Below are 15,589 nucleotides of genomic sequence, written 5' to 3'. Positions count from 1 at the left end.
CAGGGACCCAACCAGCGCAGAGAGAGCACAGAGTGACTGGGTGGGGTGGAAAGAGAGGAAAGAGGAAAAGAGCGCCTAGCCTTGCATTGTATTTGGCCATCAAATGCAGATAAGGGGGCGTGTGTTCTCCAAAGAAGGTTAAATTTAAATCAATATTAAATAACCTTGGAATGAATGATGAAAGGGAGGGGTGTGTATCAAGTCCGGCATGCTATAGGCGGGAGTATCCATCCAGCCACAACGGCCCGTTTAGATGTCAAAGGACAAGCATGTAACTGCAAGCTTGTTCGGGGGGGGTGGTTGGTGGGGTGGCCAGAAAATATTGGCAAGGCGGGCGGGTAACTAACTAATAACAGGGTAAAGAGATAAGAAAACGCGAAGGGGATGTGCCATCAAAATCGCCAACTCAGACAGCTCTTCTTCGCCATCCGATTTATCCTCATGCTGGCTTTCTTTTCTAGCCGTTGTTTTCGCTCGAATGACCTACCTTGGTGATCGAGATCCGTCTGCTAGGCGCCGAGTGTCTCAACGCAGTACAAGTTGAGGACATGCAGCAGTGGGGATATATGCCGTGCAGTAGAGGCCGCCGATCTGCCTTGCAAATGCGACTCTTGTCTAATAATCGACGAACGAGAGCAATGGAAACTCGCACAGACAGCGACGATGCAACTAAATCGTGGCTGATTATCCAGAGACCACGATCTCCTCGTGATTTCAGCCGGATCATCAATTGCCTATCCTGCAAGCAAGGACAGCCAACATCAAAAGCCAACAACAATAGATAGAGCCCAGTCCAGTAGAGTCCGCAGCGCCTCCGTGGCCAGGAACATTCACTCGGTGACTGGAGGAGGGGTCTGTAATTTGTTGGGAGCAAACAAATCAACGAACAGCGGCCCTGGGGCGCGTTGGCGGTGGCCCTGCAGACAAGTCCGGTGACTAGCCAGCGGCCGAACAGCGAAGGGCCAACGCAAGAGACAGCTAGGGGGATGCCAGCTGGGGGCTGTTGCTGCTGCTGTTGCTGCTGCTGCTGCTGCTGATGATGATGATGATGATGATGATGCCAGGCGGTCGGGACCCAGCGGCGAAAAGGCGAAGGGCGAGAAGAGGGAAGCTGCTCGATGAGACCAGTCAACCACGTGAACACGCCAAATCCCACGCCCGCCTGGAATGATACCAACTTACTAGTTAGTTACCATGCGCAACCCCGATAGGCGGTAGAAGACTCGGCAGGCTACAGCCCAAGGAGCGGTGCAAGCAGAGAGCGCAGCACAGAGGGTATAATTGGAGAGCGTGTCATCCCACTCATCCCATTCATCCCCTTATGTGCTAAAAGGGCTGTTGTCAAACGGGTCTTATTTTATGTATTGATACCGAGGTTGATTCAACCTAAGTACTCTCTACATTAACTACCTAGTTACTCCGTAGTTACTCCGTAGTTTCTCCAGATTATTCATTCTTACTCGTATTTCCAGAATACGCCACTCGCTCTCCACATAGTGTGGGTCTTGTTGGCGCAAAAAGAACAGACAATGACTTCTTTCTGTCCCCTTTTAAAGAAACCCCCCCTTATTTACACCAGCCAGCTCCCAGCGGCTGAAACTCCCGACTAACCTTGTCCCCAGCAATACGGGAGTTCTCCACAGATGCAGCAGAGTCATCACTCCTCCAAAATTGTTCCAGAGGAACCAAAAATAACCAACCTCTGCTGTTGTGAAACGAAAAACATTGCTCTTAATCTTCACAAGCAACGAAACCATCATCGGCTGTCAGAACAAGGACCCGACCCGACAAAACAAGATTGTGACGATTATCAGCAGCCCTTATATATATATATTCCCTCCTCCCTGCACATATGTCATTCCCCTTCCCTTAAATCGGTGGAGTCCGACAGGCATTGCGGGGAATTACAGAGGTCCAACACATCATTGCATGTCTGAGTCATTATTCTTCGAAGCGGTGAAGAAGCCAGAAGAGGGGACCATTAGCTCACTCCTCTAACATCTTGATTGCTTGTCATCCCTCCTCAAACAGGTGGAGGTATAACTTGTATAGTTAACCAGTTTGATTGCCATGACCATATGCCGAGAATAGAAAAATAACTAGGTCTCTAGAATTGCCCTGGTGATTGTATGTCGAGAAAGAGCACGTCTCTCAAGGGTTTCCCAGGCCGCAAAGTAGGACAAAACTCATTCAAGGCGGACAGCGGGGTACGGGAGACGCAGGATATTTCGACTCCTTGATTCGGATCATCTGGATTATCTGGATTAGCGGCAGGATAATAAGATGCAGACCTCTTTTGAGATGCTGTGTCGCAGTGAGCTTTTGAGAGAGGATTTTTGTTAAAGATCCCTGATCGCTGCCAACAGTAGACGCAGCCGGGTATTGGAAAGGTTACAGAGTAGTTAAAAACCTCAATTAATGAAAAGATACCTTTTAAGGAGAGGTTGATTCCAAGGTAACTCGGTATGTAAAGTTGATTACAGTCCTTGCGTGATACAGCTCTGTATTAAAAACAGGTACCTCACTATACTTAGTAAATAATGTGTAAGTTTCAAGAGCAGGAGTCACTTCATCACTATAGGTTTACGTATGAGTAATGGATAGTTAAATGTCGACACCTATTCACCCTTTGCACTTCTTCTCCATTTTCCATAGGGCAGGTATTAACTATAGGTAGTTAACAGCTTGTTCTGCTGTTTCATCTGGAAATACATCAACAGCTTCTAGAAAAAACATCTTATAGCAAGCTGTCATCTTACAAAACCATGTTTCCAATTGCGTCTCTAAACCCTTTTTTAACCATGTTCTCCGTACCACGACAGAAAGGACGGAGACCAAAACAGAAAATCCCCACCCCCCTCACTGCTAATTTAACCAAATAGCTTTCTGTGCTCGAATGCGAATTCGTTTTTTGAGGAGGTAAGGGCTACGCCTCACTCTCACCCAACAGCGTAAAAGGGAGCTCTATGAACTGTACGTAACCGACGAGTAATATTGTAAGCAAAAATGAAGTTACATCCTGGTTAGTTATCATCTATTTTTATACATTTGAATCCGACATATAATAATTCATGTATAGTCAGAGTTAACCCTTTCTCAGAACATGAATTCTCAGACTAACCTGCTAGTTTGGTGCCCTACTTGTTAACCAGTCTACCTATTGTGTATGAGTAACCGAATCTACCAAGTTTCTGTACTAATAGAACAGTATGATGATTGCGCGTCTCGCCAATTTTCATGCATTGCCAAAGGCCTATAGCAGATGACATATGAATCTACCTAGGTAAGAATTGGCAGATGATGATGTCCTTGAGATGAAAACCTGAAGTCTCAACTGACACTTGGGATCTCAAAGCTTCATGACATGAAGGTAACTCTACATACACTTATTCACACATTCACAGACAAGAGAAAGGAGCAAGTTCAGTGAGAGAAGCATACCTCCCACTGCACAAAAATCTTATGCTTTTCAAATCAAGATCAGAGATAGTAACCCAGGTTTATCAACCTCGAATTTCATAAGCAATTAAGTGGTATTATGTGAATCATGCGCATGGAAGGCGAAAAATCGTGACATCACTTGGTCTCAAAATGTCTTCCATTCTGACAACATCTCAGTATACTACTATACTCTACTCTCGAGATATTCTCTTATATTATTATTATTATTATTATTATTATTATTATTATTATTGGATCCAAAGCGAGTGAAGAGCTTGATATAAAACTCTGTCTCCGCAGTAGTTAATGTAAATTAATCCCCATGAACAACCTCAACCTTGAAGAAAGGAGGGGAAATATGTCACATGAAATCCGAGCTGCCTCAGGTTGCAGATCACTCCGCTTTTTGTGTTTTTTTGGAGATACGTCAAAATATTCAAGCGGAAACGGGGGATAAAACTCTAAAAATTTTCCTCTTCAGATGATCAACCAGGAACGGAAGAAAATCAACAAACGCAAAGGAATGCAAAAGATGCAAAAGATGCAAAATATATCAAGGAATAAAAGAACTCCCCATCACCAAACACACTACACCATCCTTCACAACCGCCAGCTGGCAACGCCACATAAGGCCCAACCTCATCAAACCGAATAATTTGAAAAGATGCCAACAAGGATACCACATGGCGTTATCGGTCGTTGGGAGGTCTAGATCCAACAAGCCGACTTTTCTTTTATCTATCCTTTTTACGGAGTAGTTAGCTAGCCAAGGAGCTTGAAAATATGTTGGAAATATGTTTCCTTCCCCTTTTTTTTCTTTGCCATCGGTCGAGAAATCCAACCATATAGCATGAGTAAAATGCAGGGCACACATCAGATCCGTTCCCAGGTACCGGAGGATGCTTTATGCCGGGCATCTTCATTCCATTAAAATCAGAAGCAAGCCGTGAAAAGTTTCCGTGATTTTTATTTTTATTTTTATTTTTATTTTTTTTTCAGACATCTCGGCAGTCCGTATCTGAGACGCAATTGGAGATGTTGAGTAAGGGATGATGTGTTTCATATAGGCATGGGACATTTGAGGTTATAGGCAGGGAATTGAAGATCTGGAACTGAGCAGGCAAAACAACGGTTTCATCAATAGCGGGCAGCTGGCAACCACCAAAATAAAGTAACTAGGCTGCATCAAATAACGGATAATGCACTCTAACAGTATTCTTACTTAGCAACACCCTAGTTGGATCAAAAGGTTGAGAGAAAGTTGAATTTGCCCAACCAGTTCTCATGTTCATTTCTAATCACTACCAGGAAGAGTGATCCCCCTTGGCAACCGGCCTAACGAAGGCGATCATACCTAAGGTTAAGCTGGGCGTTGGGCTAAGGCAGCCACCGCATCATCTCGACTCAATTGCCGAGAATCTAATGTATCTGTTTTTCATTATAGAGAAATCGACTAAAGATAGTATCAGGGAAAGGAGAGGGGTAACTCGAGGAGATTATACCTCGTAAATACCAACGTACCCTGATATCGAGGTACCGAGGGAGTTTTGCACAGGACTCCTTAGACCTAGTTGATTACATCGTTTTCCTGTTCCTAGGCGAGGAATGAAATCCAGCCTTCTGTCTCACGTTGTGCTATATCGTTTCCGGGGATGCGCTAATACCTATCAAGTTCCTGCATTTTTTGTGCAAGCACCTAATACCTGTGGAATTCATACTGTTTCTTGCATTTCGTATTAGCATTTTCAACAATTCCTTTCAAAAAACTGCACGTCTATGAAAGGATGTAATGTATCTTTTACTCTCTCTTCTATCTGTTATCTCTATTTGTAATCTATATTAGCTACCGGCAGAGAACAGCCCCAGCCCCCATGTCCTGTGCGTCAAACAGCCCCTCTAAACTGGATCTCGTGCCTATGGTGATTCCTTTCGTATCCGGAGGGGAATAGCCTTGTCTATTCCTTCTCTGCCACGTGGTAAAGAATTGCATCACCTTACGTATTTCCCATATGCACCTACACAATATCTGATGCATTTTTAAACATAATTTCATCGTGATAGTGAAAATAATACCCAATAAATACGCTTGACCAACACTGAAGCACCCTCTAACTTGCAACTCTCCGCGAGATCTAGTTTTTACATTCGACTGGCCCAACTTAGTCGGGACAGCCAACTAGTGAAGCAAACAATAGCCGAAAGGCCGACACCAGAAATAAAGAACACAAGATGCAAATACGTTGAATCTGTGTAGCACACTGGAACCCCCTTTTCCCCCTCATTTATCATCTTGTGTCTCGTTCTGACGTCTAGAATCAGCGTTTCACCATATGACTATATATCCTGGTTTTCGTAGGACATGATCTCGTATTGATGATGAAAGGTTGGCAGAAACAGGGGTAAGAATTTCAATACGAAGGCCATGTGAAAGCAGTTTTTCAATTGAAGAGATAAGAGGAGCTGAAAAGCTGTTTATCTCGTTTGATAGCCTTGCGGCTGAGGAGTAAATGGCATATGATAACTCGATTCAACATTGAACTGACTGAAAGACTGGAAATGTATGAACATGGCCCAGTATTTCGCCATCGATTTGGTTAGCTTCTCTTGTTTCAAAACTGCTTCCACCATTCCGAACAGGTCGGAGTTGCGTAGATAGGAGGTATCTGGATCATATTTTGGAACAACATACAAAGACCAATAATTGAAAATCAGGGCACATTATAAAAACCTGGACGGATTTGAAGGTGGGCGAGACAAGTCAGCAAATCAGAACTCCCATAATCTGCGGAAGCAAGCCAAGTTGATAACGCTCAAATTTAAGAATTTCAGCAACAGTGATAGGTCACTAGCTTAGCTAGCGACCTTGTCTACGCCACTACTGCAAGCAAGTTCTTCAGGGAGATCTAACCTCGGAAACGAAAATCCGAGGAAATGAGAAACGAGTTATTCAAGAGCAAAATGGTAAAAGTAACGCATCGATAGGAGCAAGACTTTGCAAAAGCAGGGAATCGATGTCTAGAACAAACCACCGCTTAAAATTCAGGCGAAAAATGGAAATCAAGCTGGTCACACATGACACTGAATGATACAGCATGCCGAAGGCCCGTACCTGATAAAATCGTAGATCAATGATCGCCCCCGCCTCCCAGGTCCTATTTGCCACACTTTGTGAGGCTAAGAAGAGGAAAGGTGAGGGTATTCAAGGGGGAAATGCAAAACAAAGAAAACATCAGCCTAAAGAAAAGTGACTTGAGACAGGCGACTTCACCGAAAAGCCTAGATCTTGGTCATCCACATATAGAGATGGAATTTGGAGAAAAAATGAGAAGCAAAATGAAAGAGCGACAATATGACGATGATGCCAAGTTGTCAACGATTTGCATACAAAACTAGCTGGCCGAAGAGAGATGGCTGAAGATCTCAAAGGTAGCAAACTGCTCAGCTGACAGCTGCTCCGTACAGAGGGCGAATTGAATATCATTTATCCTTGTTATCCTTGCTAAACAACACCCTCGCCCTTTGAATGCAATAAGATAAAAACCTGGGCCTGAGTTAAGACCTGATGGAATAGAGAGGAGAAGCAGGAAATCAATCTCTCATGACAATCAAACAATAATACCATACCTTGTCAATTGATGTGTACCCATGCCTGAGTACAAACGTAATTAAGATATACTGTACGGAGTACCGAAATGCAAATGTATACTGTACCTGCGTATGAACACTCATTCACACCAGCCATTGTAGCACAGTGCCTGGGTGAGATATCACGGCCCAGACCCATTCCATCCAAAATCATGTTTTTCAGGGCCGTATGAAAGCTATGTACTGTCATGACAGCGTTAAATATTAGAATTAAGTGTCTAAAAGCGGAGCCGCAAACATTTGCATGGTCATCGTTGATTCCTTCAACCCCGAGAACGTGTGTCCGAAGCCATTGCGGGACGGGACTGAGCTCTGCAATACAGCATGAAGGAAAACCAATCTCTAGACCCAACACATTATTAGTTAGTTACGCTGAATTAAATCAGATACGCGACTGGAAAAAGGAGGCGAATAAAACAACGTGAAGAGTTAGATGCCAAAACAAAGACAACCGAGAAAATATGCCGGTCTGTATTGAAACTTTCCGCAGTACAAACGGGACAATTCTATTTTGATATTTACCGCCGCAATTTGGTGATCATAGGGACAGAAAGAAAAGGTATACAACCTTTCTTTTCCCTCACTTTTCCGCTTTCAACAAAGAAAAAATCATAACGTCCCATGACATCAACAGCTTTAACCAATAAAACAGTTGAAGAGAAACGAGAAAAATGCACATAGTAAGTTTTTGAGTTCAATCAAGCTGAGGCTTTGTCTGTACGTGATGAGGGGCAAAAGAAAACCGTTCAAAAATAGAAAAATCATCATATTTCATATGGTGAGATAACTTACCCATAGATCACTGAATTATGGAGAATACACAGCCATCCAACTCAATTCTACACCCTCCGCGAAGGATGCGTAGGTTTCCTTTACCGCGCCCCTATTTGCCATTTGCGCCCTGCTTATTAATTGAGTTGTTCCTCTCATGGAGGATAACCTAGTCAGCTAGCCGAACTGTAAACTACATAGAGTTATATGGGGAGGCACATGATTAGGGCAGCCGCAGTATCCACTAACAACATCCCCTTCGAATAATTAGTTAGTCAGTTACTGTTAACGGCCTCGGCTTCTCGCCCTTCATCTAGTTCCAAATATTGCGTGATGACTCTACAGCCTTCATGCGAACGGATGAGGGTAGCATCATACATGAATAAATTATAGTTGCAAGAGAACCGAGAATTATATATATATATATATATATTTAAAGAAAAGAAAAGACCAACGAATGATTTGAATTGATTCTTCAGACAGTAACAATTCTTGCAATCAGGAACATACATTGTCACATTCCCCCGGCGGCTAACGATGACGTGATTAAACAATTGCCAGTGCAGGGTGTGTGATCCTGGTATTGACCGTGAACAGCCGTAAAATGTACCTGGTACCTTGGGGAAGTCCGTTTACCCGCGTAACCCATGTTTTGTATTTTCCTATATCGTCACCTTCCAATTGTCTATGTATGTATTTCCTTATTTGACGACGAATTGTAGCCCCTTCAAACAAGGTGGCTGTTGTCCTGGTGCGCTACCCCTTCGGCGGCATAAGGGGCGGAGACTTTCTCAGCAAACAAACCTCTTGCTCGGAATCCGGGGAAGAGGAGGAGAGCCGGAGACCTGTTGTCGTAACTATGTCTCCGGAATTTTTTCGTGCAGGGTAAGAGAATATACAGGTCATGAAACGCCAAAAAATCGGTATGGAGTAATATACGGATACGTAATATAAAGGAATTAATACCTATGACGATATATCGAGATGATGTATGAATGAGTAACCGTTTTTTACATTTCATGGAGCATCTTTTTGAGATATTTAGGGAAATACCACCTCCTCTGGTCAGCTGAGAATACATGGGAGGCTGCTTCAGTCCCAACCTTGTAATTAATTGTGAAAGGATGAAGACATCAGAGGGATCCGCCCACTCTCTTCAGTAACTAGTTATCAAACCCAATTTGAAATGGAGTAATTACGATATTGATTTCAGCAGCAGCAGCAGCAGCAGCAAACACTGCACACATGTTGGAGCAAACGGAAGAGAGATTGGCCACACTTGGCAGGCCTCGATTACTCCGTATGGATAAGAAGTAATTAAGTGCCTCTTCGGGGTGGGATGTTAAGCATTCGGCTTCAGTTTAGGTTGGGAATTAGCTAGTTTACGGGCTCTGGAGGGCATGGTGGGAGTGGGAGAAATTTGGGGGTCCCCCCCACCCCCCCCCACCCCCCCCCAAAAGAGTAGACTCGGTTTTACTATAGAAGTGGAAATACCTAAGGACTTCCGACGGGTTATCAGTCAATGCCGCTTAGTTCGATTTTCTTGACTGCTTGACTCTGAAAGGTATGAAACGGGACAATAGGGCGATGTAACCTGTCTTTTTCTTTTGCACTGATAACAGATTCAAAACTCCCGATCTCATTTCCCAAAGGGAATGTATGAAAAGAAATTTCCCAGCACATGGCTGAATAATGCTCAGCCCGTCTATCTAGATCAGATGACAGTCAGTGGGGAATAGCATTAACAGAAGAAGTGGGGATATGGACGGAGCTCTCCGACAGACGAAACCAACAGAGGTTCATGGAGTTACGAACGCATCTCAATGTAGCACAGCATATGACAATGCATATGGGATACGGTTTAGATATGACTCGGCTACTCCGTAGTTAATTATATGTTAGCATCCCATAACTGCGGGTGCTAGATATTGCTCATATACCCGCGCATAGAAGAAACAAAGCAACAACCTAACCCGGGGTTTGAGATTAGGCTAGAATCGAAAACAGCAAATACGCCCCCCCGGATGTATGAGAAAATATTATTTACAGATTTTTTGCATCTGCATTTGACAGTATCATCTGCAACCGGGTATTAGCATTTTTTCAGTGCAACATATGCCTCCATATATGCTCTGTAGATGAATAGACGTATGCACAGTGCATACACATAAAACAAAAAAGGGGGTCAATCTCAATCTCAGGCTGCCGCACAGGGATGCTCATGTATTCTTTCATTCAATCTTCCATCACTGTCGCTGATCGTATGTTCGTACGCACGCCGTACACGACTGCACGTGGGCGCGTAGGGTCACGAACAAAAAGCAAGTCAAATGCAGGGTCCAGAGAAGATCAAAGAATGTCTTCTTTATTAAGGCCCCCTCAACCCCGCGTTTCTCTCCCCGGAGTATGTAGTTAGCCTTCTATGGAAGTAAGGGGCCCACCCAGGCGAGATGCGTATTGAAACATACACATGCATACCACCGCGGGGGAAAGACATATGTTGGCTGCTGGCTGGTTGGTATTGGGTTTAATTAAAACGCATCATCGCGGACGAAGCGCCTTGGAGGGAAAAAGAAGAGGAGGATGAGCCAAAATGGCTTCAAATGGTAGCAAACGCAGTGCTACTACACATAATTGATCCTGTTGCAGCTGGCTGGGATAAACCCTGGGCAGAGTTTCAGCTTCATTCCGAAGGGTCTTGACAGCCAAGGTACCAACAGTCCCTGCGACCGCAAGGAAGTTGGAGGGAGGGTAAAGAAAAGCTAAAAGGAATTTAATCGCCTTCCAGAAGGCGATCTCGACATCGTAGAAAGACGTGGAACCAGGATGATACCAGAACAGCCAGGGTCTTTCAACCAGGTACATAGTACGGAGGGGAGGGATGGCACAGGTTGCAGAGCGTGTCCTGTACGGAGTAGTAAGGCCAGAAGGAAGACAATGAACATGCAAGGTAGATCATCGCAGTCGCGTTTCCATTCGCAAACAAAAAAATAGTCGTTATCATGGTTCCTTTTTAACATGGTTTGCCCCTTACGTTCATCTGGTTGGTTTCTCCACCGCATGGGTAGTTAAAACTGTTGTACATAACAAATAATCTTGTCCGAATACCTCTTCGAATACGTAGTTTCTGGATACGCTATCCATGGATGCTGTCAATGAGCTCAATAGAGCAAACAAGTAAATGAAACAAACAAAAAAATGAATGGTTGAATTGAACAATGAGATCGTGAAGTTACCCGTTTATTATCACAGAGTTTCCTGGCTAAGGTTTTGTTTTCACGCCCCCTTACTTCGACTTCTTCTCTTTGGTAATTAGGCTAGGAAAAGATAGAATAATGATAGAATGATAGATCCGCGTACACGCGTGACAAGCAGAAGAAAAAAGGATAGAAGAAGAAAAGAATAAGAGATCGAAAGAGGGTAAAAAGAGTCATATCCTCCAGCCTATCACAACGATCTTTTGACGAACCTCGAGACCTCGTGAGTCGTGAATAGCAAGCCAGAGCCTGATCCGATCTCCTCTTTTCCGCGCCCCATCACTCAACATCCATGAAACAATAATACCAGGGACTACTATCTCATAACTACTCCGCACAAGGCAACCCCGGAAAGAAAAGGGAAAAAAACTTGCCAACTCATCATCCCTCCCTGCTCCAGTTCAGCCGGCGTTTGCTGCTGGTCAGGTCGACATGTCGAACGAGCAAGTGTCGTGTCGAGTGTCCGAGTCGTGTCCGAGTCGTGCGTGCCGTAACTATTGTGTGTTTCTGCCCGGCTTTCAAGGTCAGCACCCCCATCCACCTGAGCGATGCGTTGTCTTTTCAGTTCCGCCATCTTGCCACCGCAGCTATATGCGTTCGTTATCTTCCGCTGCATGCTGGAAGATGGAAAGCATTTGACATTTGACATGCTCTGTCAACTGTTGTTTCCCGAGATGGTATGACTTCATCATGCCCACACGGCCATTGCGATTTTGAGCAGAACCAGTACTAGTTAAAATGCATGTTCATACGGAGTAATTTAGTTACATATATAATGTGACATACCAACCTAGGGGCCTAGCTTCGTAGGTGGTGCTGCGCATACGCGCGGGTAGTATGGCGGAATTTAGCTGTAACCATAGCAGCATCTGGGGAAAGATTAATAAGTTACATCTAATAAGTTAGCCATCTGCTGGTGAGTGCAGAAGATTTGGCCTTGTCAAAAAGTCCTACAACAGTTACGTATTACCATGAATGAAATTGCCGTAGAAAAGTTGGTTCTGAGTAAAAAAATGAGGGATCATTGACTCCGTCAGAATATATCGAATTCTTTTTACCTAGAGAGGTAGGTTAAAAAAGAAATGTACCTATGCTTGTCGCTATTGAAACTGGCCGGATACTAATACTATACACAATACATGACCACGGATCTGTTTTGAAAACGAAAACAAACACGATTGTTAGAATGAGAGAAAGCAATCACACTTGCTCAGATGACCCCAGATTCCACAGATATTATGAAACCATAACAATCTCCCATGGGAAAAGAAAAGGAAAAAAAAAGAAAAAAGACTTTTCGCGCTTGTCGTCGTCCAAGCGGTTAGAACTAGCACATGCAAACTAAGGGGGAAAAAACAGTTACAGGATTAACCTGAAGAAAAGAAGAATTGTAAAAAAAAAGAAAAGGAGAAAAGAAAGCTTGAATGAGTAAACAATTAAAGGGGCAAAACCGAAACATTAATGCGCCGGGCGCTACATGCAAATTTTTGATTCCGAAATATTTCCTCTCACACAGGCTCTCTCCTTTCTTGTAACCTGGAGGTGGGGGATTTTTGATAGATCAATTTGATGAATGGGGAGTTAGGAAGAGTAAAAGGGGACCAAAAGTTCAGCAGACACAAAACAACCTTCTTCGCGCGAGCAATGTTCCTTTTCTTGCTTTGATTGTTGAGGCTTTCTTGATTTTGGGACGTCGCGTTTGATGGAGAGAATAGGAAGTAGTAATAATAAGGAGGAGGAAGGAATAGCGTGTGTATGGTTTCATGGTTATGAAAAAGATGCAGGTTGTAAGATACAGCACATGAAGAAAAGGGAGTCTGTCTAGAGTCGAACGGTTGGGTATCAAAACTAAAAAGAAAGGCGACAATGTTGGAGGAAAAGGAGGACGGGACGGCAGAGTTAAGACAGAAAGATAATCGTAACATCACCAGCCCTTTACATGATATTCCCACGGTCCGTAGTCGAAGTAATGATTCCACGAACTATTCTTAGATGTCTCCTTGTCCCTAGAACCGGAGTTGCTCGAGATATTTTGCGCATACCTCTGCGCTGTCTGTACTCCGTTCATATTGGTCAAGTTAACGTTCACATCCATGTTCGCGTTACTGTTGTTATTCTTGGACCCGGGGAAGTCCTGTAAATTTCCCATATCATACGCAGTATGCCTGCGTTTAAAACCCGGTGTGGTCTTTTGCTGTCGTTCCCAGAGCAGATGGCGCCGTAGCGACTCTGTCAACTCGGTCGCAAGCATGTTCCTCCGCGTCGTTCGTGGTGAGTGTGGTATTTGGTGGGTGGGCATTGATTTGACGATGATGGGTTTTGACCTGGGTACATCGGGCCCTTTCATAGTGAGAGTATTTTCATCATCTTCTATTGATCCAGGGGCGGAATCTTCATTGGGGGATGCCAGATGAGATTGCTGGAGGGCAGGTGTTGATCGGGATCCAGCGGGACACGTTGACTTGCCAGCGAGCTGTCCGTTCATCGTACGTTGCGGTTGATGGATCATCATGGTCAGTAGTGATCGTCTCGAGACAAGATTAGGCCGCGAGTCAACGCGCTGGAAGAGTTCCTTTTCGTCGACGCTCGATCTACCGCTTTCAGTAACCGAGTCTTCCCACTCTGAAGAATCATCATCATCTTCTATGGCGCTCTCTGAAATCTCTTCATCGTCATCATCCGTCTCGATGGCATCTTCATCATCAGAGCCTTCACTAATTGCTCTTACAGGTGCAGATTCCATGGAATTCTTGATCAAGGCCATCTTCATGGAGGAGCCAGTCTGCTGAAGGCCATCTGACAGTGAGCTTCGTTGAGGTTTTTCTGTCATGCGATCCTCAAACGAGCTCTCGTCCTCACCTGACGAGCCGCCAAGGGTAAACATTCCGCCCGCCTTTTTGAGCGGTGAGGATGCTACCGGAACACTTGTATTCGATGACGTGGGGCTTGAAGAAATTTGAGGACGTGACCGGTAGGAGGAGGAAATTTGAGATGGAGAAAACCCGCGAACGATTCTTGTAGACTCATCGATACCTGTTGACTCCACACGCCCAGACGAGGAGAGACTTGTATCTGATCCCACGGGAGAGGTGTGGTCACTCTCCAGGCCACCGAGAGCAGCCGTAGAGCACGAATCTGATGATTGGTGAGGGAGGACTTGTTGTGGTTCTCTTGCGATGGGGGTAGGGGCGGGCATAGAAGGACCGGGTGTAAGATCAACCGCAACAGGAGTTGTAGCAGTAACCCCACGTTGAGATGGGGTGTTAGGTAGCGACAGCGGTTCCAAACACTTCTTCTCCTTGATATTGTATACCATTCTTTCCAATCCCAACGAAGTAATGTGCTTTTCCTTCCCTCGACTAATGCTCAATGCAGAATCATCTTCAATAATGGCTGGCTTTACGTCAAGAGCCTGAGAGGGTTTGATGTGAGTCTCTATCTGTTCCGCCTCGTCCGACTCCGCGGATTCCACGCTCGACGACAGTTCTGGGATCTCCCGGGATCCACACCGTAAGCTTCGGATCTCTAGTTGCGTGGCTTCCTGTTGGAGTGGTTCGACGCAAAAGGTCTCCCTGGTCCATAGTCTCCAACTTAGATTTTCCAGTCGCCGTCCTTCTTCCATAAAATCCGCACATTTGGAAAACACTAATACCATGGACGATTAGTGAATTATATTGGGCATGTCGCCTATCTCCCCAGCGCACAATTGGAGAAGGTGTTGGGGAGGGGAAAGGCTTTTAAGGACTCACCCATCCACATTCCATGCAGAGACTCTGCATTTCTTGTATCCACCTCATGCATCTTACCCGCGTCTACCGACAGAACAGCAGCTGTTAATCGCGAAGGCATAATTGGTGTGTAGCGTGTGGTCTCCGTTCTGTGTCGAAATATATCCTCCCTCCTCGTTGTAATCCCTAATATTCCTGTTCACCTGTGTTTCTCTTCCGGTGCAACAATCCTAATTCGAAAATTTTTCCCCTCAATATTCCACTGCAGTTCTTTCCGTGTAGTCTTTCCTTTCATTCAAGAAATCCCTCTCTGCGTTCTTCCTCTCTTGGGGCAAAATCTCTTCACTGTCCTCCGAAGTATCAAATGCGAAAACGAAGGGATTGGGAGTAGATTGGTAGATGAAATGTAGATTGAGAGAGGAGGGCCAGAATGTTCTGAAATGCAGAAGAGCAGAACAAGCCTATATATATGTATAAATACCAGTGTGAAAAAAATATGGGTGTTGGACGCTCGGGAATTGTTCGTGGAAAAGTAGTGATAAACTCGGTAGGGCGGAGAGTAGATTCGGAATTGTGGCGAAGGGGAATTTGATCAAAACGACAACAAGGCAAAAAGAAACATTCACCGAATGAACATCTGAGAGAAGAGCGAGCGGAAAGTAGAACCAGAAATTAGAATTATTTTGCTTTGTAGTTGTAGGACCCACGGGGCGGGGGGGGGGGGGGGGTGTAGGATATAATTAAGAA

At 44.6% G+C, this 15,589-nt stretch overlaps 4 protein-coding genes across 4 annotated transcripts; 2 read left to right on the top strand and 2 right to left on the bottom strand.

Moving 5' to 3' along the window:
• Positions 1–638: 638 nt before the first annotated feature.
• Positions 639–1,122, top strand: PAAG_12513 (hypothetical protein; the record flags this gene model as incomplete). Its single annotated transcript, XM_015847992.1, has 2 exons — positions 639–708; positions 941–1,122. The coding sequence occupies 2 exons, from the start codon at positions 639–641 to the stop codon at positions 1,120–1,122; spliced, it is 252 nt and encodes an 83-aa protein (XP_015702395.1).
• Positions 1,123–7,895: 6,773 nt separating this feature from the next.
• Positions 7,896–9,167, top strand: PAAG_08194 (hypothetical protein; the record flags this gene model as incomplete). The annotated part of the gene is made up of 3 exons (XM_015846445.1): positions 7,896–7,947; positions 8,580–8,742; positions 9,071–9,167. 3 exons carry the CDS (start codon positions 7,896–7,898, stop codon positions 9,165–9,167), a joined length of 312 nt encoding a protein of 103 aa, XP_015701109.1.
• Positions 9,168–10,398: 1,231 nt separating this feature from the next.
• Positions 10,399–11,730, bottom strand: PAAG_08193 (hypothetical protein; the record flags this gene model as incomplete). The annotated part of the gene is made up of 5 exons (XM_002789893.2): positions 10,399–10,762; positions 10,966–11,006; positions 11,094–11,174; positions 11,327–11,430; positions 11,493–11,730. The coding sequence occupies 5 exons, from the start codon at positions 11,728–11,730 to the stop codon at positions 10,399–10,401; spliced, it is 828 nt and encodes a 275-aa protein (XP_002789939.2).
• Positions 11,731–13,038: 1,308 nt separating this feature from the next.
• PAAG_08192 (hypothetical protein) lies at positions 13,039–14,963 on the bottom strand (the record flags this gene model as incomplete). The annotated part of the gene is made up of 2 exons (XM_002789892.2): positions 13,039–14,759; positions 14,864–14,963. The coding sequence occupies 2 exons, from the start codon at positions 14,961–14,963 to the stop codon at positions 13,039–13,041; spliced, it is 1,821 nt and encodes a 606-aa protein (XP_002789938.1).
• Between the last annotated feature and the right edge of the window lie 626 nt (positions 14,964–15,589).

The sequence above is a fragment of the Paracoccidioides lutzii genome (genome assembly GCF_000150705.2).
Source record: "Paracoccidioides lutzii Pb01 unplaced genomic scaffold supercont2.30, whole genome shotgun sequence".
In the NCBI taxonomy this organism is placed as follows: Eukaryota; Fungi; Ascomycota; class Eurotiomycetes; order Onygenales; family Ajellomycetaceae; genus Paracoccidioides; species Paracoccidioides lutzii.
This window is presented reverse-complemented; position numbering and strand designations above follow the sequence as displayed.